At 40.1% G+C, this 26555-nt stretch overlaps 2 protein-coding genes across 3 annotated transcripts in view; one reads left to right on the forward strand and one right to left on the reverse strand.

Moving 5' to 3' along the window:
- The first annotated feature begins 284 nt into the window (after nt 1-284).
- Nucleotides 285-16241, forward strand: LOC131224693 (uncharacterized). Its single transcript, XM_058219998.1, has 4 exons — nt 285-640; nt 1090-1272; nt 4685-4923; nt 15735-16241. Exons 1-4 carry the CDS (start codon nt 359-361, stop codon nt 15979-15981), a joined length of 951 nt encoding a protein of 316 aa, XP_058075981.1. The 5' UTR covers nt 285-358; the 3' UTR covers nt 15982-16241.
- Nucleotides 16242-17800: 1559 nt separating this feature from the next.
- Nucleotides 17801-26555, reverse strand: part of LOC131225097 (probable acylpyruvase FAHD1, mitochondrial) — a 32850-nt gene continuing 24095 nt past the window's right edge. The window contains exons 4-7 of one of the 2 annotated variants that reach the window (XM_058220517.1): nt 21578-21640; nt 19731-19781; nt 19539-19656; nt 17801-18162 (exon numbers count right to left, since the gene is read on the reverse strand). In XM_058220517.1, coding sequence (XP_058076500.1) covers nt 18050-18162; nt 19539-19656; nt 19731-19781; nt 21578-21640 — 345 coding nt within the window. In that variant the 3' untranslated portion in view covers nt 17801-18049. The remainder of the gene's footprint in view (nt 18163-19538; nt 19657-19730; nt 19782-21577; nt 21641-26555) is intronic. The other variant, XM_058220518.1, reaches the window with a different exon arrangement.

Below are 26555 nucleotides of genomic sequence, written 5' to 3' on the forward strand. Positions count from 1 at the left end.
TCCGTGGGCCCCAAAATTTTTTCAACGGTGTACGTTTAATCCCACTGTGTGGCCCAATTGAGCTTTGAAACTGACTCTTCTTTTTTTTTTTTTTATATACTAATATGATATGGAAAATTGATGGACGGTGTGGACAAAACCCATACGTCACCATGGCCCAATCCGGGTCCGTATCCCCAAATCTACCAACTCGATGCAGACTGCAGAGATAGATAAATGCAATCTGACACACATCAGTTGCGGGCGACAAATGTCCCTTATCCAGCGCGATTGACCGGAGCAAGCCTCTTCCTTAAAAGAGAACCAAGAGAGGAAACCCAGAAGATAAAGTAAACGGAATCGAGAGATATACAGAGAGATGGATGGGATCGAGCATAGGATCGTGGCCGTTAATGGCATAAACATGCATATAGCAGAAAAGGGAGATGGCCCAGTGATCCTCTTCCTCCATGGCTTTCCTGATATCTGGTACACGTGGCGGCACCAGATCAACGGCCTCGCGGCGCGCGGCTACCGAGCCGTGGCTCCAGACCTACGCGGCTACGGCGACACGGACGCGCCACCTTCAAAAGACGCCTACACCATCTTCCACATCGTCGGCGATCTCATCGCTCTCATCGATGCTCTTTCTCTACCCCAAGTAAATAAAAAAAAATCCATTAATTAATATTAACTGAAATATTAAATAATGAGAAGTGATCTTTTGCTCGTAGGCGCATGCAATCTGTAGTCGTGCTTGTTGCTCTAAGAGGCTTGCCCAATCTAATCGGTTCATCTGAGCCGTCCATTAGTTCATGCCCACTCTTCATGGTCTATTTGGAAAAAATTAAAAATAAAAATGTACCAATTGGATGGTTCTGATTAGAGTGGATCTTTTTTGTGGCTGATGTGGTGCAGTTTGAACTTGGGCTGGACTAAATGGACGGTGCTGATCAATTGATCGGACTGCCCAGGTTTGTCTATGCAAATAGCAGTATGGGAGCACTAGGTACTGGTTTCTCAAAAGTTATTATGATTATGGTTTTGTTTTTGTATTTTTTTTTTCTTTTTATTTATACTGTTTTGGATGGACGGTGATGATGGGGTCAGGTGTTCTTGGTGGGCCACGACTGGGGTGCTTTGGTGGCTTGGTATTTTTGCTTGTTTCGACCGGACCGGATTAAGGCGCTGGTTAATCTGAGCGTTTGCTTTAGGCCACGTAATCCACAGAGAAAGCCGATTGAAACGCTCAGGGCCGTCCTTGGCAAGGATTACTACATTTGTAGATTCCAGGTTCTCCTTTGCTTTTTTTTCTGTTTGTGAATTTCTTCTTTTCTTATGTGAATTTCTGTTTGATGATCTGGACCGTTGATTCATAGTGAACGGCCATTAATGGTCATGGGCCAAACATTCCAGTGGACCCACATTGGTAACCTTTTGGAAGAAAAGGGGGAAGATTGTGTGCGCACAGTGTGCACTGGGAGATCGTACGCACACTGAATGTTAATAGGTTTTTTTTTTTGAAATGGGCATTTGAAAATTTGCATTTTGAGCTCATTTTGAAATGTTCTGGACTGTTCATTCCTAGTGGACGGCCATGAATGCTCATGGGCCAAAAATTCCAGTGGACCCACATTGGTGGTCTTTGAAAGAAAAGGGGGGAAGATTGTGTGTGCACAGTGTGCACGGGGAGTTGTTGCGCACACTTCTCCTGCTGTTCAGGTGGTGCTTGGCGGGAATCTTAATAGGTTTTTTGAAATGGGCATTTGAAATTTTGCATTTGGAGTTCATTTTGAAATTTTTGTTTAATGGTGAGAGATAATATGCTCACTCTCTGTGCTCACTGTGCGCATTGAAATCATTCTCTTTAGAAAAGGGTCTACAAAACTCGGTTGCTGCTTCATACAAAATTATAGTTCCCCATGATTGTGGTTTCTCAATAATTGTGATTTTTGATCTATAGCCCATTCATGGATCCTTCCGATGAGTGAATGGTTTGGATTGTCTGTGGCTCATTCATGAAGCCTTAGGATGAATGAACGGTTTGGATTCATCATATGGATGCGAACCTTGGAGGAAAGTGCGACCTATGTTACCTCGAGGTGAATTGCGATAAAAGATGGGATATGCGGATATAGCAAGGGAAATCCGACATGGAAGGATGGGGTCTGCCAAAATCTGGTTAGGCTTAATACTGATTTTGCGGCCTCTCATACCTGAGTGGATGCCTTAACATTGTACTGTTTTTTATTAAGATTATTTCACACACACACACACACACACACACACACACACACACATATATATATATATATATATATATATATATACATACATATGGCGCTGTATGCACCAACCCTGGTTGATTTGCATACACTCCATTTTGATTTTGGCAATTGCATGGTACAAGTGAGAATTAATGTGTGTATGCCAATCAGTGAATCAATGAATTAATGTGGTGCTGTATGCACCAACCCTGATCGATTTTAAATGCATTTTTATAGCAACAATTATGCTTTTACATAGATTATAAATGAATATACGTACATAGATTATAAATGAATATCTGATCCATTTAAAATGTGGGCCTCACACCCACACTGAGAATAATACGCATCTTATGGGCATGGGTATGTTAAAGAAGGGATCTTTTGGTAGCTTGGATACATCCAAGGCAGTAATTGCAAGGTAAGACAACCAGGGATCAAACTCCAGATCACTCACAGACATGATGCTGTCTCTACCAACGCAATTAACGAGCCGGAGAGATTAAGGCAATTTATATTGAAAAAATTCCTAAGGACCTAGTTTGAGAGTATTTTGCCGATTTTAGAAAGGAATGATGTTTGTGAAGCCTTGTGGAGTATGTGGTATTTATCCAAAAGCTAGACTCATGTGCTGTTGTTATTTAAGTACAATGATTTTTTGTTCGAAGATGTGATTTAGGTTTTGAGATCATTGTCTAATTGGGTATTTGCTTAATTCCCTTTTAGTTAGGATGACGAGGTCTATCACGGTATTGATGGAAGGAAGGTTAATCTTGTAAATCAAGTATCTGTAATTGGAATGGCCATTACGGGTCACTTTTCCATAATGCCCGTAAGGACTCTATAACGTGTAACGGTTGCTGCCGCCACCTTTACGTAACAGCCTTTACGGCCCCGTAATGCCGTTATGGCACGCCATGGCTAGGAGCTGAAATTAGAAAGGCAATTTTACTTTCTGAAATTCAATATTTTCAAGAGTCTGCTTGCTCAATGATTATTTTGCTTTTTTTTTTTTCCCTATGAAAAAGAAAGCTCATCTGTGTTGACTTAGTTGAGATTTGACTTGTGTGTTATTGCACACTAGTCTGGCAATCGGGCTGTTTGGATGAGTCCTCTCAATTATGTGGCAGCTGGAAGAAGTCTAGGTTGAACCCAATTAGAAGGGTCTATTTAAATTGGAAGCTGGAGACATTTCAGTTCAAGTGGTTTGGATTATTGGGGATGTGAATGTGCTGCTTGGGTCTTATAATAACCATGGAATTCCTCATGGTACACAAGGCAAACATTTGTGGGGATTGGGACTGTTCATTTTGTGGACTGTCTCATGATGGTAAGTAGCCAAAATTGCAGTAAATGAACAGCACAGCGATTCAGTTCTTTTGAGTTGTTCTGGTTGAATGTGGATCAATGCTATGTTTTGAACCAACCATTCCTTCCTCATTAGGTCTTGTTTGGCAGCATGGAATCGGAGGATTTGTGGGGATTTGCTGTTTTTGGGTAGCAAGGCATTGGAATGATTTGGATTTGAGAGGAATTCAAATCCCCCAAAAGAGCTCCTTTTGAACTCCCACCTAAGAGCTATGATTTCAAATCCACTTGGATTCTGTACAAACTCAAATTCACCTGATTCCACAGGATTTCAAATCGTGTTGTGAAACAAGCCATTACAGCAGTTGTATGACTACAAATAGTCCAATCTACTTGAGGTGGCCCACCAGATCAACAATACCAATCACAATATGTGTTTGCCATGTGAACTGAAGGGCAGCTGCAGAGAAGAGTGGCATACTAACGTTCCTCTTAAACTAAAGATCAATTCATTATGGAGCAGAGAATTTTGCAATGAGAGTAGGCGTATGAATCCATTCAGGCAGACAGGTGTGTGTTATATCAGAGCCGCTCATCCAGACATCTCACAATTTAAATGGCATGTCTCAGAATTCAGTCCTATGATCATCAAGTGCGTCGTATGTATACAAGATAAATGCATTGCTAATAGGATCAATGGCCCACATTAAACACACGCATGTAGCCTACCTGATGGTCAGCTTGGCCCGATCCTTGGTAGACAAGAATATTCCTAGTGGGGATGGCCTGACATCTTCACACTGGAGCTAGCATGTGTCGTGTCACATCTTATTTCCATGGAATTTTTTGTGGTAACACAAGGAAATTTTGGGAACCAAACCTGGCATTCCGCTAATAATTCTACTCCAAGGTGAACACCATTTTCTAGCGATTACATTCCTACCTTTTCAACATGGAATTTAATTCTGTATTTGCCGAAGCTGTTTGTAGGCATTCTCATCTTGTGTAAAGTCATCTTGGGGAACATGCTGTAAATGTAGGCAGTGTTGTTATTGGTTGTACATAGTTATGTCTTTCAATGCCATTTTTTTTTTTTCTGGGCTAACAAAACATCAGTTGTTATGATGCAGGAACCTGGAGCAGCTGAATCTGAGTTTGCTATGATTGATATGGGAACACTCATCAAGAAATCTCTAACTCTTCGCAATCCAGGTCCTCTAATTGTACCTAAAGGAGCTCTTGCAGAATCGCCGCCCGAACCAATTACCTTGCCCCCATGGTTGTGTGAAGAGGATATTGATTATTATGTCAGTAAATTCAGCAAGTCAGGCTTTACTGGAGGACTGAACTACTACCGAAATATAGATCGGTATGTTTTCTACCAACTTCTTTTTAATTGTTATAAGTTGCTGATTTGAAATATGTCTCTTATTAGAATGACTACTTATCTATGTTTTCCATGTGAATAAAATGCCTTTTCTTTTTCTTTTCTTTTTTACCTGTTTTGATGGAAGCAGTTCTGACCCCCATAGTTCAAAAACCTGAAAACTTGACTTGACTCAATGTCCCATCAGCTTGGGTTGACTCGATGTCTTAAGATGACTCGACTCAATATTTTAATATATAAATTAAAAGTGTTTGGAGTGTTATAAATACTTGAAAATATTTGACAGGGATAAATACCAAAAAAAGAGAGTAGCGGTTTAACACAATATTTGTTAATAGCACACTTGCCAGTCCTTGCTTGTGGAGGTCAGGTTGTGAGTTTGACTATAGCTGGCCACATTTTGCCTTTTATGCCTAAAAGGCAGTTGACCCAGCCATTAATTTGGATCGAGTCATGCTGAGTCATTTGAGTTGACTGAGTTTTCAAGCAGATCCGATGAGTTTACCAAGTCTAGACCGAGTTCCCAACAGACTCGGCTCAAAATCTCATTGAATCTAGTTGACTCAACTCACCAAGTTTTATAACTATTTTCTGACTTCAAGAAACTCTGCTATGCCTTTTATATATGGCCGTCAGTCTCGAAGGCCCTTTTTTTTAACGATTTCTAAGCTTAACAAATTGTAAAAGAATCATAATTTGTTAATGTACAATGTTCTCGTGTGGCTCATAGTTTTACATTTGAAGTGAAATGTTATGAGCTTGATGTCTTCATGAGATGTTCACTGTAGAGTTTTAATCTATATCATGTTCAAACGTACTTTAAGGTACTTTAAGACGTGGATGTTGTCAACTGTATTGGATGCTATTAGGTATTAGGAACATTCAAATCACATTCAAACAAGGGGGACATTCCATATTCAAGTGGAATAAACTGAGTTGCAGGATTTGAATTGGTTCTCTTTGGGACATACCATTGTTGTCCTTGTATTTCATTGATCTTGAACTTGCAATGGTAGTTACTTGAAAACAAGAATCCCATTGACCACATTACAATGGCACAAGGGGGAAATGCCATATTCAAGTGGAATCAACTGAGTTGTGGGATTTGGGCCGTTCTTGTTTAGGACATACCTTTGTTGTCTCAGTTCTTCACTAATCCTGAGCCTGAAATGGTAGTTATTTGATGACTACAATGCCAACACCAGTTAGGATTTCCCTATTTGGATCCTAGGAAGCATTGATCTCGAGCCTGCTATGTTAGTACTTGAGGGCAATGTGTCACATTCTTACCTGAGGAGCCGTACGCTCCTCATGATCTAGGATATCGTGAATGAGTGAAACCCTGTTTAGTTAATGTTACCACCTGAACTTGCCTATGCTAGCAAGCTAGAAATGACCAACTAAGGCTTGCCACCTCACATACACTGCCTGAAGCTGTCAATGGCACCTCGTAAATACAACTTTCAAGGGGCTCGTGTTCTCCTTTTAGGACCCAAGTTCTCCTTAAGTTTCATCATCTGCAATAGGTATGTGTCTCTTTCCTCATCTTTTTGAGGGGACCCAAATATTGTTACAAATATCACTGAGATTTTAAAAATATCCTGATACTTTTAAGAAAAATTGTCCAGGCGATATTATCATGTTAATAGCACGAGTTTTCAAAATTTAAGTTCTTAATTATTTATTATTTTGTGACGAAATAATACATATCATGATTACTTAGTCAAAATTTGTTGTCCACTGTATACACACATATATGATTACAATTTTAAAATATCTCATTAAATCTATAATAAATAAACATTATATATATAATTTTATTTTTAGTGAGATTTTCTTGATAATTCCCCCCCCAAAAAAAAAAAAAAAAAAAAAACCTCAAAAGTATAAAACATCTTCAGAGAAATTCCAAATTGAGAAATTGCCAAGGCTGATATATCATGATGGGTAAGAGGGGATCTAGGCCATGTCCTCTTATCATAGAAAGACCTCATGAAAAACTAAGTGTTGGATTCCGATTTAGAAATGTGGTGGAATTAAGGGTTTTTGAAAATTTGGATTTAATGCGTACAACATCCTGTTGTAATAATCCTAGATTTCCATAAATATACCATTAATCAATAGTTTAAATCATAATTCCATGCAATGTAAATCACAATATAGTTTTTCTCCTTTCTTTTTGTCGATGCAAATCCTCTAACGTAAGAGGCCTCTCCACGATCCATCTTAGGTGAAGGGAAACCGACAGTCGCCATTTAAACCTTAGGTAGGGGTTGAGGTTTAGGTATTCTATAACGGTAACGGTGGCTGTAATGTCCACCACCGTTACCTTTACAATACGGGTAGTAATGGATGTTACGACCCCCATAATGGCCATTACGGTTTATATATATATATATATATATATATATATATATATATATATATATATATATATATATATATATATATATATATATATAATTTTTATTATTGAAATAAAACTCAAAAAAACCTATCTTCTCTTCCACATAATGTTGAAAGAAAAATCCAAAAAACCTATATTTGTCCCGTAACAAACCATTATAGGGTTGTTAGCCCCTTTACAGGGGGCGTAATAAGCCGTTAATGGTAGTTACGAGACATGTTTTCCATAACGGCTATTGTGGCTGTTATGACTCAAGTGTAACGGTTGCCACCATTACATTTACGTAATGGCCTTGGGATCATAACATTCCATCATGCTTTATAGCCAACGTCCATGGCGGCCCACTCTGTGGTGACACTCACTTAGGCATCTTTTCCAAGTAGCCCTTTCCAGGCATGGTAGCTGCACTCTGGTTGTCTATGTGGCTCTCTCCACTCATGATAACTGCACTTTGGTTGTCTAGGTAGCCCTCTCCACGTCCTTACAGCTTCCACTCTGGTCTAGGTTTCCTTTTACATAGGTTGCCCCTTCTAGGACTTGGACATGATACCTGATGTTGGCTTTGATGCCAATTGTTAAGAACCTCACCAATACGTCGAAAGCCCCAAGGTTGATGGTATGTGTAAATTTAGGCTATTAAACGGTTGGGATCCTAAAAAAATGTCTAGGACTCTCTAGTCTTACTCCCCTCTGAGATAGGATTTGCTTATATGATGCTCCACCACCTTACAAGTAACTTTTGTGTACCTTAGTCTGAAGTTTGTCAATCCGCCTCATCCATGCATGCACTCACCATCCAATCCCTCCACTGTCATGACCATCCATCAAAGATCTATATCTCATGGAGATCAAATAGTGGACGATTAGATCTGGACCATCGGGTCATCATCAAGTGTGATCAAAGTATTTTTAATGGTTAAAACAAAACTTCAATGGTTTAAAACATTTGCAAAGCAATTTGAAACCTCTTTTAAGTATTGGACCTGGTGGAAAACTTCTTGATAAGTCCTTAATCTAATTAGATCTAGCTATAAACATGTCCATAGGTAAAATCCAATGGATTCCTTATTAGCCTGTGCGAGAATCAACTGACCCTGATGTATTCCTTGATTTTTTTCAAATGTAGTCATAAACATGTTTGTAGGTAAAACCCAGTAGATTCTTTATTGGCTCGTGCAAGAATCAACTGACCCTAATGGATGTACCTAGATCTACAACCATTTTTAATGGCCACACGGTAGCTTGATAAAGAGAGCGAAAACCATCCAATTAGGTTCATGCATCATGCACATCCTCGACTCTAAAAATTAATCATCTTTCTATGTAACATCAAGTCCAATCATCTCGATCTCAGTCTAAGCTAATGGGCCCCTAAACTAATGACTTGAGCTTGATCAGTGTTCGAAATATCGGTATCGCACCATGTATCGCACCCTTGGGATCAGATACATATCGGTTATCGCACGGGATATATTGTTTGTATCGCGTAATTTATCGCACTTTTCGGGAAACATGGGGAAACATTGGGAAAATTGTTGAATTTTTCAATGAAACTTCAGGGACTATTAAAAAATATCTTAACACACACTTTTAAATTATAAAATCTGAAAAAAGAAATGTATATAATAGGCTTCCTTTGTAAAGAGTCCTAAGCTATGCGCTGGCTGATTGAACTAATGTAACTATATTCAAATTGAATGCATACCATTAATAAATGTATTAAAACATGTATGAAAATATAATTAATTCATAAACATACCCATCAATAATGTGACTAGCTGATTTTTGGGGCATGATGGACGTTTAATGCTCACTGTTTCATGTCGTGCGGCCCACTTGATCTTAGGATCTGCCTGATTTTTGGTATCATGCCTTAATATGCTATGGAAAAATGGATGGACTGAGCGGATTTCTCACAAACATCATTGTGGGCCCCACCACGAGCCCCATAGGTTCATCCATCTCTAACTTGGTCCTAGCGAGATGCGAATTGCCTACTGATCTTAGGGCCTCACCATAATATATACATTTTATCCACTTTGTCCGTCTATTTTTTCAAATAGTTTTAGACCATAATCCCAAATATTAGGCAGATTCAAATATCATGTGGACCACACCGTTGGAAGCATGGGCAATATGAAGTTTTTAATGATGTGTTAGTGGAATTTGGTCTGCTTAAATTTTAGGAGATATATATATATATATATATATATATATAGTGAGGCACTCAATCACCACTATTTCTTATGGTGTGGTCCACCTAAGATTTGGATCTGCATAATTTTTGGGACCACGCCTGATTCCTAATATGGGTTGGAGAAACGGATGGATAACATAGATATACTACACATCGGTAATGTGATGTATATGTTTTATCAGGGGTTTGTGGGGCCCAATTTAATGTATATGTTTTATCCACGCCATCCATTCATTTTAACAGCTAATTTTAAATCATGAGCTAAAAATGTAGGGAGATCTAAGGCTCAAGTGGACCACACCATATGAAGCAGTGAGGATTGAACGGCTATAGTTGAAAATGTCTCGGGGGCCACATAATTTTTGGATCAAGATAATATTTATGTTTTCTCTTCATCTAGGTCTATCGGATCTTATGAACAAATTGGATGGCAAATAAACATCATGATGGGCCCTAGGAAAGTTTCAACAGCGGGCATCATTGTCACCACGGCTTCCCGTGGCGTGGTTCACTTGAGCCTTAGATCTGCCTACTTTTTAGGCTCATGCCTTAAAATAAGGTAAACAAATGGATGGACGGTGTGGATAAACCACATACATCATGGTGAGCCCTATATATTCTGATGCAGGACAATTAACCACTTGCTCTAAAAGCTCGAACTGTTAGAGTATGATAAATTAATCCCTTTATCTCATAGCTCAGGCCCCACATCTCATGGGTTAGGACCTCGGCCGAACCCCCTTCGTGGGCCCCAAATCACATGGGCCGCCCACCCCGAGTGTGTCCCCGCATCCCACGAGCTACCCCACTCGAGCCCGGTGTGAAATGCGCATTAATCACCCCTGGTAAGGAGTCTCGAACACGAGACCTCCCCCGTGGGCCCCAAATCGCATGGGTCACCCACCCCGAGTGTGCCCCTGCATCCAACAGGCGACCCCACTCGAGCCCAGTGTGAAAATGCCCCTGCATTAATCACTCCCGGTGAGGAGTCTGGAACACGAGACCTCCCGCTCTGATACCAATTTGATGCAGGACAATTAACCACTTGCTCTAAAAGCTCGAACTATTAGAGTATGACAAATTAATCCCTTTATCTCATAGCCCAGGCCCCACATCTCATGGGTTAGGACCTCGGCCGAACCCCCTTCGTGGGCCCCAAATCACATGGGCCGCCCACCCCGAGTGTGTCCCTGCATTCCACGAGCTACCCCACTCGAGCCCGGTGTGAAATACGCATTAATCATCCCTGGTAAGGAGTTTCGAACATGAGACATCCCCCGTGGGCCCCAAATCGCATGGGTCACCCACCCCGAGTGTGCCCCTGCATCCAACAGGCGACCCCACTCGAGCCCAGTGTGAAAATGCCCCTACATTAGATTCCCCCCAACAAGACCGTCAATACCCTCTGTCGAATTTGCATGCGTCCGTGTAAAAAAAAAGACGCGGATTAGCCTTACAGGTTGAGTAGCGAGACTCGCTACTAAAGTAACGTCACCAAGTTCTGTGGGCCCCACCATGATTTATGTGTTGTATCCACACCGTCCATCCATTTGGAGAGATCATATTAAGGCATTATACAAAGAATGAGGCAGATCCAGAGCAGTAGTGGACCCCACCAGAGAAAATAGTGGGGAGAGTGACTCCCACCGTTGAAACCTTCCTAAGGTCCACCATGATGTTTATTTGATATCTAACCTTTCCATAAGTCAACAGAGACATGAAATAAGGGAAAAAACAAATATCAGCTTGATCGAAAACTTTTGTAGCCATTAGAAGTGTTTAATGGTGGGTGTCACTCTCCCTGCTGTTTTCTATGATGGGGTCCACTGGAGCTTTGGATCCGAATCATTCTTTGTATCATGCCTTAAAATATTTCTCCAATTGTATGGACGGTGTGGATACAACACATACATCATGGTGGGGCCCACATAACTTGGTGACGTCACTTTAGTAGCGAGTCTCGCTACTCTAAACCTGTCAGTAGCTAATCCGCGTCTGTAAAAAGGCACGCGTGGCCTTTTTTTTTTTTTCGAAACAGAGGTACCCTAAATCCCCAAAATCTCATTTTTTTTCTCTTAAATACACTCCACATCTCCGATTTTTCATATTATTTGCCGAAATTGAAGGGAATCGAAGATTTTCTTCATAGTTACCTACGAACGGCGCATGGCTTCAATCGATTGCCCACCAAATGCAACTTTCGATAGGCAATCTCTTTTACGGGTAACCAAATACACTATTTTGAAAGTATTCCCCTTATATATATATATATATATATATATCGATTTTCTAGGGCTGTTACTTTTTTTTTCCTTGACATTCCCGGCCCTTTAATTGTGAAGGAAATGTTAAAATTCCTGATAAAAAACGGTAGAAATGATAATATCTATTGATATCGCACGATATTTTGCGATATCTCACGATATTTTGCAATATATCGTACGACACAGGATTTTTCGAATTTTTTGTATTTCAAGGGCCTTCCAAGAGGTTTCGTATCGCTCGCCATTGATGCCGATAGTATTGATATTACGAACATTGAGTTCGATCCACCAATGCAATTGCCAAATCCTATATCCATGGCACACTCACACTTCCATATGGGGTAGAGGAGAATGCACAATTGACACCTAGTCGATTTTCGATCTATAGTGATAACTCTACCCATCCTGACCCAAGTAAGTCCCATCACAAGATGACCGTACATCTCATCATAGGATGTCCACATGTATGTCCTAAGTACATGTAATGGTCATTGCACAACAAGGTACCGAGATCCATGGATCACAACTCTCATTGGTTAATGATTGTCGTGTCCAATCTCTAATTCCCTAAGACTACTAGAGGAGTCACTCCTCACATAACCCATATCTATGTATATTTAAGGTGAAACCATTAACTGGTGCACATCTTCCTGTCTACAATGGACACATGGTCATCATGATCTATAGGTGAGATCGCCCGTGGCACATCCACATGCCAGTGGATTCATATTGGTTTTCTAGGACACAACTTCAACACTAAGGATACCATGGTGTCTACATCAAGTAAAAGATCTCTTTCCTAGAGAAAGGATACAATGGTATCTACGAGGGGGATGATAACTCTTTGGCTTCTAAACCATAACTGGTCTCCCTTCACTCATGCACAGGGATGTTTGCTTAAATGCATCCTTCATGAACACCGGTATTCCTCATTATGGCCCACTACAGGACTTGTTGCACCTACCCCTATCTCCCTTCGAGCACAATGGTGATCTTAAGCTCTGCTATGAGTTAAAAGGAGTACACCAGATGCACTCACCTCATCATCACTCTGTTAAGAGTCTACCTTGGCGTATGCCCTTCTCTGAAGTACCACCATGCTCACCTTCATAAACTATGGAAAAGAGCTAAGCCACATGGCATAACCTTCATTGACCACTTCGGCATTAGCATACCTTCACTATGGTTCTGACCGAACTCGACAGGGTGCAAATAGATGTGCTATAACATTCAGACCCTGTCCAGGCACAACCTCTCAGCTTCTGTGCTTGTTTTGTGGACCAAGGTGTTAAGAGTCTTAAGACTTGATGAGTCCACTGCAACATATCCAAGTCGACTCAGACATGGTCTGACTGGTCCCAAGTCAACTCAGACATGGTCAGATCCATTCCTGTTTGACACCATGAGTCAGTCGGATGAGTCATCCCTACTTGACTGAGTTGCGACTTGACTTGAGAGTCGAGACTGAACGAGTTGGTCTGGGTTGCCGAGTCTTTTAACCTTGGTGTGGACCTCTACACCTTCCAACTTTTCTACTACTATAATGCCACTGTCCAGATTTGAGGCTCCCAAAACATTGGTGTTTCAACTCAAACCTTGGTACCAAGCTGCGAGTGGTTGGGGGTGACCAGTATAACCACTGGGCTGTGGCTTGTTCACCATGGAACTCAAGGTTGTTCTACAAAAACACCCTAGTGCTTTGCTTACACTTTTCCAATTGTTCTATGATGCTTTGCTTGCACTTGGAGAGTTGTTCCATGAAGCTTATCTGTGCTTCCTTCACATGTCCTGATGAGTTCATTGAACACTCTTGTTTTCTTTTTCTAGTTCTACAAGCTCTATGGACTCTAGCAATATTGATCTTGACACTTAATGATGAGCACCATTATGCTTTTCTTGGGTGCTTTTGAGGGACTTGTTGTTCCCAACACTCTCATACATGCAACCAGCTCCACTGGGTGTAAACCCGTGATTGAACCATGGCAAGCCGATTTAGGATGAGATCCGAGTCAACTCAGACTCGGTTGAGTCCGCTCAGGTTCGGCCACATGAGTCAGCATTGAAAATATGCCTGACCTGGCCAAGCCCTGACCTGACTCAGGATCGGAAGAGTTACGGAGTCTTCATTCCATGGACTGAACATGGTCATATGTGAACCTAACACCATATAGACGCTCTCTGCCCATGGCTCCATAGTAGTGAATGATATCGAACACAAGTGGTACGTCTCTATAGTGCATCCAATTCAATTGTATATCCAAACACTGCCATTTTTGCACACGGGGCAGAGGCCATTGATTCAGTTAGGTATTCATATCCACTTCGTCCTGAGAGGGAGATCAATGGAAAGTGAATCAGAAAAGCTGCCCCCTTTTTAACCGGTTTCATGTTCATTCCCTGCATGTTTTGGGAAACCAAAACCAGAATTTTCAGATTCAGCCTCTGCAGATTAAACATAAAAATCCAAAAAAGTTGGGATAGGCCTGAAACCTCTTGAACCGGTGAATTTTTAAAACATGTATACTATATATAATGCAAGCAACAAGGGGAAAATGTCCCATGCAATTAAGCTTACGCTGCTCCATCCTTCTGCTTCTCCCTCTTCTCCTCCTCCTCTTCCTCCTCCTCCTCCTCCTCACCCAATTACAATCAACAAGGCCAAAGCTCAAAACAAACATAGAACACAAGACATGCACTAGAGAGCTAGTCAGCACAGAGACTATGGCAGGCTAAGACGGCAATCCTGCCGCACAACCCAGAATCTGCTTAAGAACTGAGGAAATGGAGGATTTCATGTCTCTCCAAGGTTTGGAAATCACTCATCATGGAGGCTGCCCACAAAAATTTTCTTTTTTCCTTCGAGAGGGGGCTACAATCAGATTCACTTCATAGTAGTGAGAGATGATATAACAGATTATATTACTAGAAAGTGAACCAAAGGTCCAGAAATACAAAGCAGAAAAGCAAAGGCAAGATAAACAGAAATAGTGGGTTGGGTCCGATGATGGCCATTTAGACAACGACAAAACTGAACCTAAGCCACACCAAGGGACCAATCAAAGCTTATATCTGCAGCTGACATTCTTCTGAAGATAGAGAGGCCCACTCAATGCGTTGGTGGGGACTCTCTTGCTTTTAACTCTGGTACAGTAACATGGTTCATATTCTTGCAGTAAAAAAAAATAAAATACAGGTGGAATACCATGAACTCAAAATAAATCATATAAACATGGGAATTGATTTAGATGGATCTTAAACATAGATATATAATTATTGCTATTTTAATTGGGTGATTGGTGGATAGTTAATGGGCGGCAGAACAAAAGCAGTCAATGGTCCAAATTCAACAAATAAATGCTTACTGATATGCTTACAGTAAAAAAAATAAAAATACACGTGGAATACCATGAACTCAAAATAAATCTTATAAATCATGGGAATTGATTTAGATGGATCTTAAACATAGATATATAATTATTGCTATTTTAATTGGGTGCTTGGTGGATGGTTAATGGACAGCCGAACAAAAGCAGTCAATGGTCAAAATTCAATGAATAAATAATTACTGATCAGCGATTACGAATGTCAAATCAATTCTAATTTTGAAAACCAGCATATCTAATGTGGGCCTCACAACTACAATTGTTTCATTGAGCTGATATATATGCTATGCACATTGCCAACATATCAATAATCACACTCTGTTAGGTAATCAAATAGCTACTGCTTCTCCACCCATGTCTTCAAAACCGCCTTCCTCTATTCACATGCAAGGCATGTGCCACGTCCCTAGTCACTCGCAATAGACACAAGCTTCAGATTTCTCTATGCACCTCCTTAATGATAGGCAATGCCACATCACGAAATGCCTCATGTTTTCAAATCCTATGTTCTGTCTATGCTATCTCACATGATGCATGTGCAGCAATTGGGAGCTCACAGCGCCGTGGACTGGGGTTCAAGTGAAAGTACCTGTGAAGTTTATCGTGGGCGACCTGGACTTGACTTACACCACTCTTGGTGCCAAGGATTATATACACAATGGCAGCTTCAAGAGAGATGTTCCATTCCTGCAGGATGTAGTTGTGATGGAAGGAGTGGGCCACTTCCTCAACCAGGAAAGGTCAGATGAAGTCACCGATCATATCTATGATTTCTTCCAGAAGTTCTGATTTCTTCCAGTTCTGATCTTTGTTTTGGTGAGTCGACCGTCATCTTTAAATAAAGCGACTGCTTGACCAGTGGGCCTTCCCTACTTTCGAGTTGGAATCTACTGATGTTGTGTACAATCTCGGTGGCATATAATCTTGTTCTCAAGATTCATTAGTTCGCATCCAATTACTGCGATTTGCCCGATGTTTCTTGCCATTCCAGAAACTCTTTTTATCAGAATTTGTTTTCATCTTTATACACATCGTGAGATCATCTGAGATGACGCAATAATCCGGATCTTGTTTTAGTGGCTGCTACAAGCACCCTAGGGCCTGTTTGGATTCGCATATAGTATTGTATTGTATTTGGGTACTGTTCATGTATACATTGGACGGTTTTCAGAATACATCCAAATCAATCAGATACTAATCAATGTTTGGATAGGAGGTATTGTTTGGCATCGTATACAATACTTTATACAGATCAATGTTTGGATAGGACGTATTATGTCTGCGTATTGTACAATCTTAATTGGGTCGGGTGGCATGTTTGACGTATGAAACTTTTTGATTTCTAGCCTAGATGATTTTCACGTTGAAATGTACCAAATGAACAGTTCCGATCTTACACCGCATAGGTACCAGATATCTTGTAATCGTACAAATTTCAAACTTTCATCCGCTACCGAATACAGCGTAATGAATACGAAGTATTGATGGCAACAGAACCTACTGACAATACTCTACCGTCGGTTCGAAAATTTGGTTGGAGTTTGTATTTGCACGCATGGGATTCAACTCCTATTCACTCCAATCCAAACACGGTAAATGTCAAATCATAACTTCTAATACGATACAATACATCCCAAAATGCGTATCCAAACAGGCCCTAGTGTATTAAGGATTCTCAGGACGCTCTTCTCACCATGTTTTGGCAATACATACAAACACTGCCCAAATCTCAATTTTCTCAACCAATTGTTTGTATAGTTCTTTTCATGGTGACTGGAAGTTCAGTTTCCAGAACAGGGACCCACAATGTTACTCATCCTTTTCTACAGGGCTACATACCATCAAAGACACCAAATGCTTGTTTTATGCCACTGCACCGAAGTTGTAGTAACGCACACTTGGTCTGTCACGGTTGGTATCTCAGCTCCCTATATTAGGGCCTGTTTGGATGCATTTCTGTTAAAGGGTTATCTGCAAAGTGTTTTCATGCCTGCCTTATGGGTTAGAGAGTCAGCTTTTCAGTAAAGATTGGTTTTCAAGGGTTGGCTTTTTGGTGTCTATTTTGCCGAGCAGGGGATTGAGACACATCACCAGGGTATGCAAAAGTGTAGTGATCAAAATGCTGTTTAGGCCTCCAATGGCCCTTTTGAGGGTACATCCAAACAGACCATGGGGACTTGGATAAAGCATGCTATGTACAAGCAGGCCTCCGGGGCTTCGAAATGAATGTTAGAAGCCCTTGATCACATGCCATTGAATCATGAGTTTAGTTTGACAGATGGGTAGAACATGCTAACGTTGATTGATGCTAACGCTAACGTTGATTCGGACACCCCAACTATTCCATTAACGGCTTACAAAATGGATATCAGGCTGGATAAGAGGACAGTGTAGACTGTCTCTTTTTTTTTTTTTACACACACCCACGCACGTTGTAGTGGGATTACACCACCTATGGGTATCGAACCCAAGACCTCTTGTTGAAACTCATCAGAGTCTACCACTGAGGTAAGTAATGTGTCCAATACAGCTTATTTTCACCAAAACATGGTGCAAACGAATTTTGGGCCATCTGTCATGTTTATGGTGTAGATGTTTCATTGCATAGTTCAAGAAAGCTTGGGCAGTTTTATTCAGCAAACTCGGCCAATTATCCGAAGTCCATATCAAAGAAGTGAAACATACAGGAAGCTCAAGTCTAATCAGTCTTTATTCAGAACAACGCTATTTCTTAAAACAGTTGAGGGTGGATGGCTTCGAAAATTTGGTGTCACAATCGATGCCCGCAGTTTGATAATGCCTCCCATTGACAGGAATGTTTACCACAGAAACTGACTCATGGCCACTGTAAGGGCTGTCAACAGCTTCCAGGCCTTCGCTTCTCAACATTGAAGTTGACATCTATAAGTCCTGTTATGCCTGCAGTCACCTTCTGGCCTGCTCTTACGGGACCCACACCCTTTGGAGTACCTGCACAAAGAGAACATAATTTGTTATCATAAGCTGAGGGTGTGTTTGGATGCAATATTGATTTGAATTGCAATAGTCTAACAAAGTGGAAATGGTGAAATTGTGATTTCTTCATCATTCATACTGAGGGACTGATTGGCTATGAATATCATTTTCTGGATAGCGGTGTGTATCTGGATCAACATAAAACTGGATCACTTGCTTGCATACATGATTATGCAGTTGGTTCTGTCGCTTCAGTGGAAGAGCCAGAAGCATAGCCTGCATTATTTTCAAGTCAAACATGATTAAGCATAACTGCCATTTGAATTTTATCACTTAGAAACTTCCTTGGTGTCTGTCAGCTCCTCTCGATTAAGTGACTATTCACAATTCACTTCACTTGTACATCCAAAAAATGCTTGAAATATCAAGCTAGTGATGTGATCCGGTATCAAAGCTCGACGTATCCAGACTAGCCCAAGTAGGGCAGGTTGCGTCCAGTCAGGTTCTAGTCTGGGTGCCATGTATTACCTGAGGTACTGGATCCTGTCTAGACAGTTCGGCAGCCATCTTATATTGCTTTTTGGAGTGGAACGGGCGGGTGAAGGTTTTTTTTATTTTATTTTATTTTATTTTTCTTTTTGTGTTTTCATGTTAAGGAATCCAAATATGGCAGAGACAAACCCCTATCCCTAATCTCTTTCAATACCTTTCTCTGAAACATTATCTTCTGAAATAAAATGAAGAAACCCTAATCTTTGGAATTAAGAATGAATTTCGAAAATATCAGAACGAATCAAAGAATAATAGAAAATCGATCACCTCAACCCAAAATCAGAATGAAATGGAACACTAAACACCATTGCAATATCAGAAAGTGCAGTTTTCGATTTAGAACACTAAATCCAGAGATAAATGGGGATTGATCTCTGAGAACGGCCTCTCTATCTCTATATAATATTAATTATATTGCACATGCACACACAGTATTAACAGGGTATCTGGCTGCTACCTGTTTAGGTAACTGAGTCTGAAAATTGGATCCAGATCTGTTTAAATAGGGCCTACAGATCTGAGTAACCGTTGATAGCCCTATTTGCCAATTGATATTCTAGACATGCTCATACCACCATGGGTAAATCTTACTACTGCTCAATCAATATCGGAAAGCAATAGTGTCACCTCTGCTGCTGAATCTTTACGAGGTGGACCAAGCAGGGAGGCAATTTCCATCACTGTCCAGTATCGATCAGATAGTGATGAGATTTGATACATTTTCTATGGGTGTTTCACACCAGATACCCATTCCTCTCTTCAAGTTAGCTTCTAATGTGCCAAGAATAAATATATTAAAAGGTGAAAAGAAGGTGATATTGGCAACAAAACTTCCATACCAGTTAAGATAACATCTCCTTCCAGAAGTGTCATGATGGAACTGATATGGCTCACCAGGAATGGGATCTTAAAGATCATATCCTTGGTTGTGCCCTTTTGTTTTATTTCATCATCAACCTGGAAAAAAAAACAGTCAGTTCTTACCACGTATGGTTTTTGCAAAAAAAAAGAAGAAGCATGAACTAGGGAACCTTTAACCATAGCTCCAGGTTATCAGGATCCGGCACCATTGACTTGGGCAGCTGCAGAGAAAAAAAGTCACGAGTCATTATAAAAGAGAGGCACGTGCTCCAGCTTAGAGGAAGTGTCAGAAAGTAGCATCAATTAGGCTCACATCAATTGGATGAGCTACTTCTCTATTTGCTTACTAGTAAAAAGGACAACACTGAAATTCACATTGTCACGGGAACATTTGGATATTATTCATAAAAAGGACAAGCAGTGTTCTAGTTATCACCAATATTATTGATAAAAACAGTGATAATATCGGTATTGCAAAGCTGGTGATACAGATATCACTAGAAATACCAATTTTGCAAGTATCCGCAAAATATCAGTGATATGTCGCTAATGTATCGATGTTGTCCGCTCTCTTTACAAAATCTCCAATGTATAGATTATATCGACGATATTATCACTGATACAGCTCAAGAAGGGGGAATAACATGTGTAATACTATGTAAATCAGAAAAAAAGAAAAAGAAAAGGAAATTTGTTGTTTTTTTTTTTTTTTTCCTTTTCTTTGAAACTTTTTTGTGGGGATCCGGTTGGGGAGTAGAATTCGACCACTACTCTTCAATTTCTGTGAATCAAATACTTCATTTTGGGAGAAAAATAAGGAAAGGGGAAAACATGCGCAAAAATTGCAAAAATCAGAAAAATATTTTAAAAAATGGGAAATTTACTACTATTATTATTTGAAAAAATTTATAGGGATCTGATTGGGGAGTAGATTTCGAGCACTACTCTTCAAATTTTGTAAATCCAATCCCTTCATTTTGAGGGAAAAAATAGAAAGCAGGAAACATGCATAAATACTTGAACAAAAAAAAAAAAAGGGAATTCGTTTTTTTTTTTTTTTTGGGACATCTAGTTGGGGAGTGGACTTCGACCACTCTTCAATTTTCATGAATTAAATACCTCATTTGGAAAAATTAGGAGGAGAAAAACATGCATAAATATTGCAAAACTAGAAAAAATTCAGAAGAAATAGGATTTTTTATTTTTTATTTTTTTGGAGATCTAGCTAGGCTTCAATTTTTAGAGTTTTTTAATTATTTAAAATTTCCTTAAATTTTCTAAATGAAAAAAAAAAATCGATTTTATTCAGAAGAATGCATGTATGAAAGAATGTATGTATGTGTGCACAGATGGTTGGATGATGGATCTATGTATGTATGCATGCATAAATAATAGTTACTATTGCACTTAAATTTTTTTTTTTTTTAATTTTTAATTTTATTTTAATGATAGCACATGGTTTAGGCCCCTACTAAATGGAAACTCATTATGTATGGTTTTTTTTTTTTTCTTACAATCTTTTGATTACTATGTAAACATGCGTCTTTCAGCATCTCCTGAAGTTTCGCTGAAAAATTCCACATTTTTTCGCCGAAGTTTCATTATCGATATATTTCCAGGTACTGGTGATATTATCAGCGATATTGATGCATGCATCTTTCAAAAATAAATAATAAAAAATCTCTGGTCAACAATACATATAACGGCAATCTAACATTGTTTGCTAAGTACCCCCAAATTGGCTTTTGGTTGAATCTGTCACTGGAAGCGACTTGCGTTTGAGCAGAAGGATCATATGGGGAAGTGCAAAAAATGAAAAATGGATGGGTTATCCCGTTTCAGCCCCCAAAATAATATTTTGTTTGCTTCAAGTACTACATGAATGAAACCCCATCCACAAAAAAAGTACTAATAATTAATAGTGTCACGGCTGGAAAAGCATTTTGCTCTCTGATTCCTGAGGCACTACCAAGTTCCAAACATATAATAAAAGGTATTTGTGAAACCATTTTCTTACAAGTTCACTAATGGGTGTGAAGGTATCCTGCCCCTTAGCCACTGTCCATGGAAGACCTGCAGACTAGTGAATGAACAAGAAAACTGCATGTCAATGTTCACAACACTGATTGGAATGTGATGAACCATGAAAGAATGTCACTGTAGATACTGATCTCTAATGAGAACAAAGCTGACCAAAGAATATAATATGAACAAAAAGAATACAACAAGAGTCATTACAATCAATATACTTAATGATCTCATAGTAGAATGCAAAAATATGAGATTCACTAAGAGGCAAGAGCCCATATGAGTGCACAAAGGAGCCCATGTGCACGCCACCCATATGCCAAGGTAGCGCATGTTTGCAAGATCCAACTCATCCATCAGGTGGGTCCTGCAGTGCAGATGGCCTTGACCAAAAATCGGGCCCATCTACTGCTTAGTTGAGCTACAGTTTACAAAACAAGTGGATGGTATTAGCAAAGTTTTCCCAACTCATCCTTCCATTTCAATCTCACAACATGTTTGGTGAGTGGATTGGTCTGGTTTCTGGGCAGGAGCATCCGCACAGTGGAGCCCAACCGATGGATGGCTTGGATCTCACATGCATTTGCCATGCTGGCGCAATGGGTAGCGTGTATTGCAAGTAAATAAAAGCAGTCTTCTAGGAGTCTTCTATGAGTAAGCTACGGTCTTCTATGAGTAAAAATAAATAAATCAGCCTAACGATTAATTTAAAGATGGTAACTAGAAAAAGTTAATACAAGTTACTAAATAATTAAACTACCACAAACACACAGCATTGCGATTCCAAGATGCCATTATCAAGAATCATTCACCACCATGTATTGAACAAAATATGCTTGATTCTTGTACGAGCAAGGCATAAGGCTGTCAACAGGACAAGTCCAGGCATATTCATGTTAGATTTGCTCAATGACTCTCAATCGAGTGGTCCTCTTCTTATATAGAAATTATTTTCCCTAATTACAATATATCCCTTAATTACAGTATCCCCTAATTACAACATAATATCTCCTAATTACAATAGCATCTATATCCCCTAATTACAGCATAATATCTCCAAATTACAACATCTATATCCCCTGATTACAGCATAATATCACCTAATTACAGCATCTATATCTCCTAATTACAGCATAAAATCACCTAATTACAGCATCTATATCGCCTAATTCATGAAAGATATTTACAGACCTATTTCCTAAATAACTGTACAATTTATTTATGGTAAGTATGTTATCAATCCTACTAACATCCCCCCTCAAATTGATGCTGGTAGATCAAGAAGCATTAATTTGCCAACAAGAAACTGATGACGTAATCGTGTCATAGTTTTGGTGAAGACATCTACTATCTTAAGGTCGCTTGAGACATGTGGAAGAGAGATAACCCGAGTATCAACAGTTTCCCGAATAGAATGACAGTCCACCTCGATATGTTTGGTACGCTCGTGATAGACGGGATTGGTAGCGATCTGAATAGCACTCGTATTATTAGCATGAAGAGGAGTGAGAGTAGACTGAGGAAAACTTATTTCAGCAAGCCACGGAGCCACATAATCTCTGAGCAGGTTGCCGACATGGCACGGTACTCGGACTCGGTCGAATATTTGGAAACACGATCTTGTTTCTTACTCTTCCAAGAGATAAGTGAATCATCAAGAAACATACACCACCCGGTGACAGACCAGCGAGTATCAGGACATCCTGCCTAGTTAGCATCACTAAAAGCCATAAGGCGAAGAGGAGTACCAGTAGAGAAGAACAAGCCACGGTGAGAGGAACCCCGGAGATATCGAATAATTCGGCGGACCGTGGCAAGATGAAGGTGGTGAGGAGACTGCATAAATTGACTGACTTGTTGGACAACAAAGGAGATGTCAGGTCGTATAATAGTGTGATAATTGAGATTACTAACTAACTGTCGAAACACCATGGGATCAGGAAGGAGATCCCCCTCCTCACATTGATACTTGAAATTCACTTCCAAAGGGGTATCCACGGAAGAGGAGTCCTGCAAACCAGATAAGGAAATCAAGTCCTTCGTGTATTTATGCTGAAGCAGGAAAACTCCAGAGGAATTGGACTGAACTTCCAAACCGAGGAAATACCGGAGAGGACCAAGATCCTTCATGTGGAATGAATCATGAAGATGCTTCTTGAGTTGATCAATGAGGGCAGAATCAGTCCCAGTGATGATAATGTCGTCGACATAAACCAGAAGAAGAACGATACTAACAAAAGTCGTATGAAGAAACAACGAAGAAGCATATTGGCTTTGGATGAAAGAAAATCGAAGTAAAGTAGCCCGGAACTTATCAAACCAGGCCCGGGGAGCCTGTTTCAAACCATACAAAGAGCGCTTCAGGTTACACACATTCGACGTCGACGACGAGCAAAGGCCAGGAGGAGGTGTCATGTAAACATATTCCTGTAAATCAACGTGAAGAAATGCGTTCTTCACATCCATCTGGCAAAGGGACCATCCCTGAGAGGCTGCAATGGCAATAATAGTACGCACAGTATCATTTTAGCGACAGGAGCAAAGGTCTCCTCATAGTCAAACCCATACTCCTGGCGGTTACCAAGGGCAACCAAACGAGCCTTATAACGGTCCACAGACCCATCGGGCTGAAGTTTCATTGAAAAAACCCACTTACACCCAATTAGCTTGACATGAGAAGGATAGGGGACCATGTCCCAAGTCTGATTTTCTTGAAGAGCTTGAAGTTCTTCCTGCATAGCCTTTCTCCAACACTCATGTTTATCAGCTTGTGAGTAGGAATTAGGAATCGACACAGTTGATAAGGTAGCCGCGAAGGAGGTATGAGGGAAACCATACCTATCCGGTTGATGAGAAGTACGACCAAATCGTCGATGATGGTGTAAAACGAGATCAGGTGGCAGATCAGACTCAGGAAGGGGTAGAGTTGGTCGACAGCGTTCATACACAAAACTAGGCTTGAAGCGTTCAGGAGGGCACATCAAATCATCAAAGTGAGGAAGAACAGAAACAGCAGGAGATGATGTAATAGAACTAGGAAAGAAATATTGATGCTCAAAGAAAACGACATTACGAGATATATGAAATTTATTAGAAGAAGCATCACAGCACACAAATCCTTTTTGAGATAAGTTATATCCCATAAAGACACATTTCATAGATTGCGCAGAGAGTTTGTGACGTTGATGCGAAGGTAGATGCACAAAATAGACACAACTAAAAGTGTGTAAGTCAAGAAAGCTTGGGTGTTGTTTATGCAAACGATAGAATGGAGAGTCGAAATTTAGTACTTTAGAAGGCAACCTATTAATTAAGTATACTGCTATAGCTAAAGCTTCAACCCAAAATTTAGGAGGAACAAAAGATGCAAGTAATAAGGTCCTAGCAACATCTAACAAATGTCGATTTTTGCGCTCAGCCACGCCATTCTATAGAGGCGTATAAGGACACGAGTGGTGAGAAACAATTCCTTTGTGACGAAGAAACTCAAGAAATTCATTAGACATATTCTCCACCAGAATCAGATCGTAAAGTCTTAATGCTAGTGGTAAATTGATTCTTAACATATGCTAGAAACGATTTGAAAACAGCAAAGACTTCAGACTTATAGCACAGAAAATATACCCAAGTATGCCGACTATGGTCATTTATGAATGTCACAAAATATTTATAATGAGCATGAGAAATGACAGGAGTAATGCCCTATACATCACTATGAACAAAGTCAAAGAAATTCTTTGCCCTACTCCCGGAAGAAGGGAAGGGAAAAATCTTACTTTTTCAGATTTTACACGTAGAATAATCAAAAGAAAAAGTATGAGACAAAGAAGAATCTTTTTTTCCCAGCGAACCAGAATTCAGCAAATGAAATATAACAACATTGTTTGGATAGCCTAAATGTTTGTGCCATACTTCACAATTATTGGAGACAATAGTACAAGCCAAAGAAATGATACTAGGAATGGAAAAGTATAATGGAAACAGTCTCCCAACTTTAGGCCCCTTCGCTATTGTCCTTTCCGACACCGGATCCTGCAGATGACAACCATCACGAGAAAACTGAACATTGTAATTATCATCCACTAATTGTCCAACCGAGATAAGATTCGTAGAAAGCCCAGGTGATACAAAAATATTAGTAAGTGATGGTGCGATATCACCAACCTCAGTAATCGGTAAACGATGGCCATTAGCAACTTGAATATTAGAAGAACTAGTGTACTTACGAACATTGCTAAGCATATCAGGAGAACTGGTCATGTGATTGGATGCGGCGGAGTCAACAAGCCAAGATTGAGAGGGTATAGTATGTATAGTACCCTTACCTTGCAACCCTAAAGCGGAAAATGCTGATACAATCATTTGCTGCACCATTTCTGGTGTAAGGGCAGGTGTAGCAGTAGTGGAATATGACACTGGAGCGAGATTTTGAGTGCTGGTTACCCCATCCGAAGTGTGGCCAGTAGCAGTAGCATCATAAGCATTCACGGGTCGGTTTTGAGGATGTGTTGGGCATTCTTTGATGATGTGCCCCTTCTGTTTACAGTAGTTGCAGAACTTTTTAGCACACTGGGCAGCAATATGCCCATAATCTTTGCAACTTTAGCACTGAATTATACGCATGTCCCAAACCCTCCCTTTGCCTTGAGCAGTGTATGCGACAACATTCTCTTGTGGAAGCGAAGATTGAGTAAGAAGACGTTGTTCCTCTCGAAGAAGTGCTCCAAAACACACGTCAAGAGATGGTGAAGGATCCCTGTGCATCAGGTTGGAGCGAATAGACTCGAATTCTGGCCTTAGTTTCATTAAAAACTAGTTTCTTTTGCTAACTTCATGGATTGCTTGAACAGCAGAGAGGGATTCGGCCGACACGTCGGCATACACAATGTCGGAAAACTCAGTCCAAAGATTCTGAAAACCACAAAAATATTCCTGAACAGAGAGTGTACCTTGGGAATAGGCAGCAA

The sequence above is a fragment of the Magnolia sinica genome, chromosome 14, assembly GCF_029962835.1.
Source record: "Magnolia sinica isolate HGM2019 chromosome 14, MsV1, whole genome shotgun sequence".
NCBI classification, from domain to species: Eukaryota; Viridiplantae; Streptophyta; class Magnoliopsida; order Magnoliales; family Magnoliaceae; genus Magnolia; species Magnolia sinica.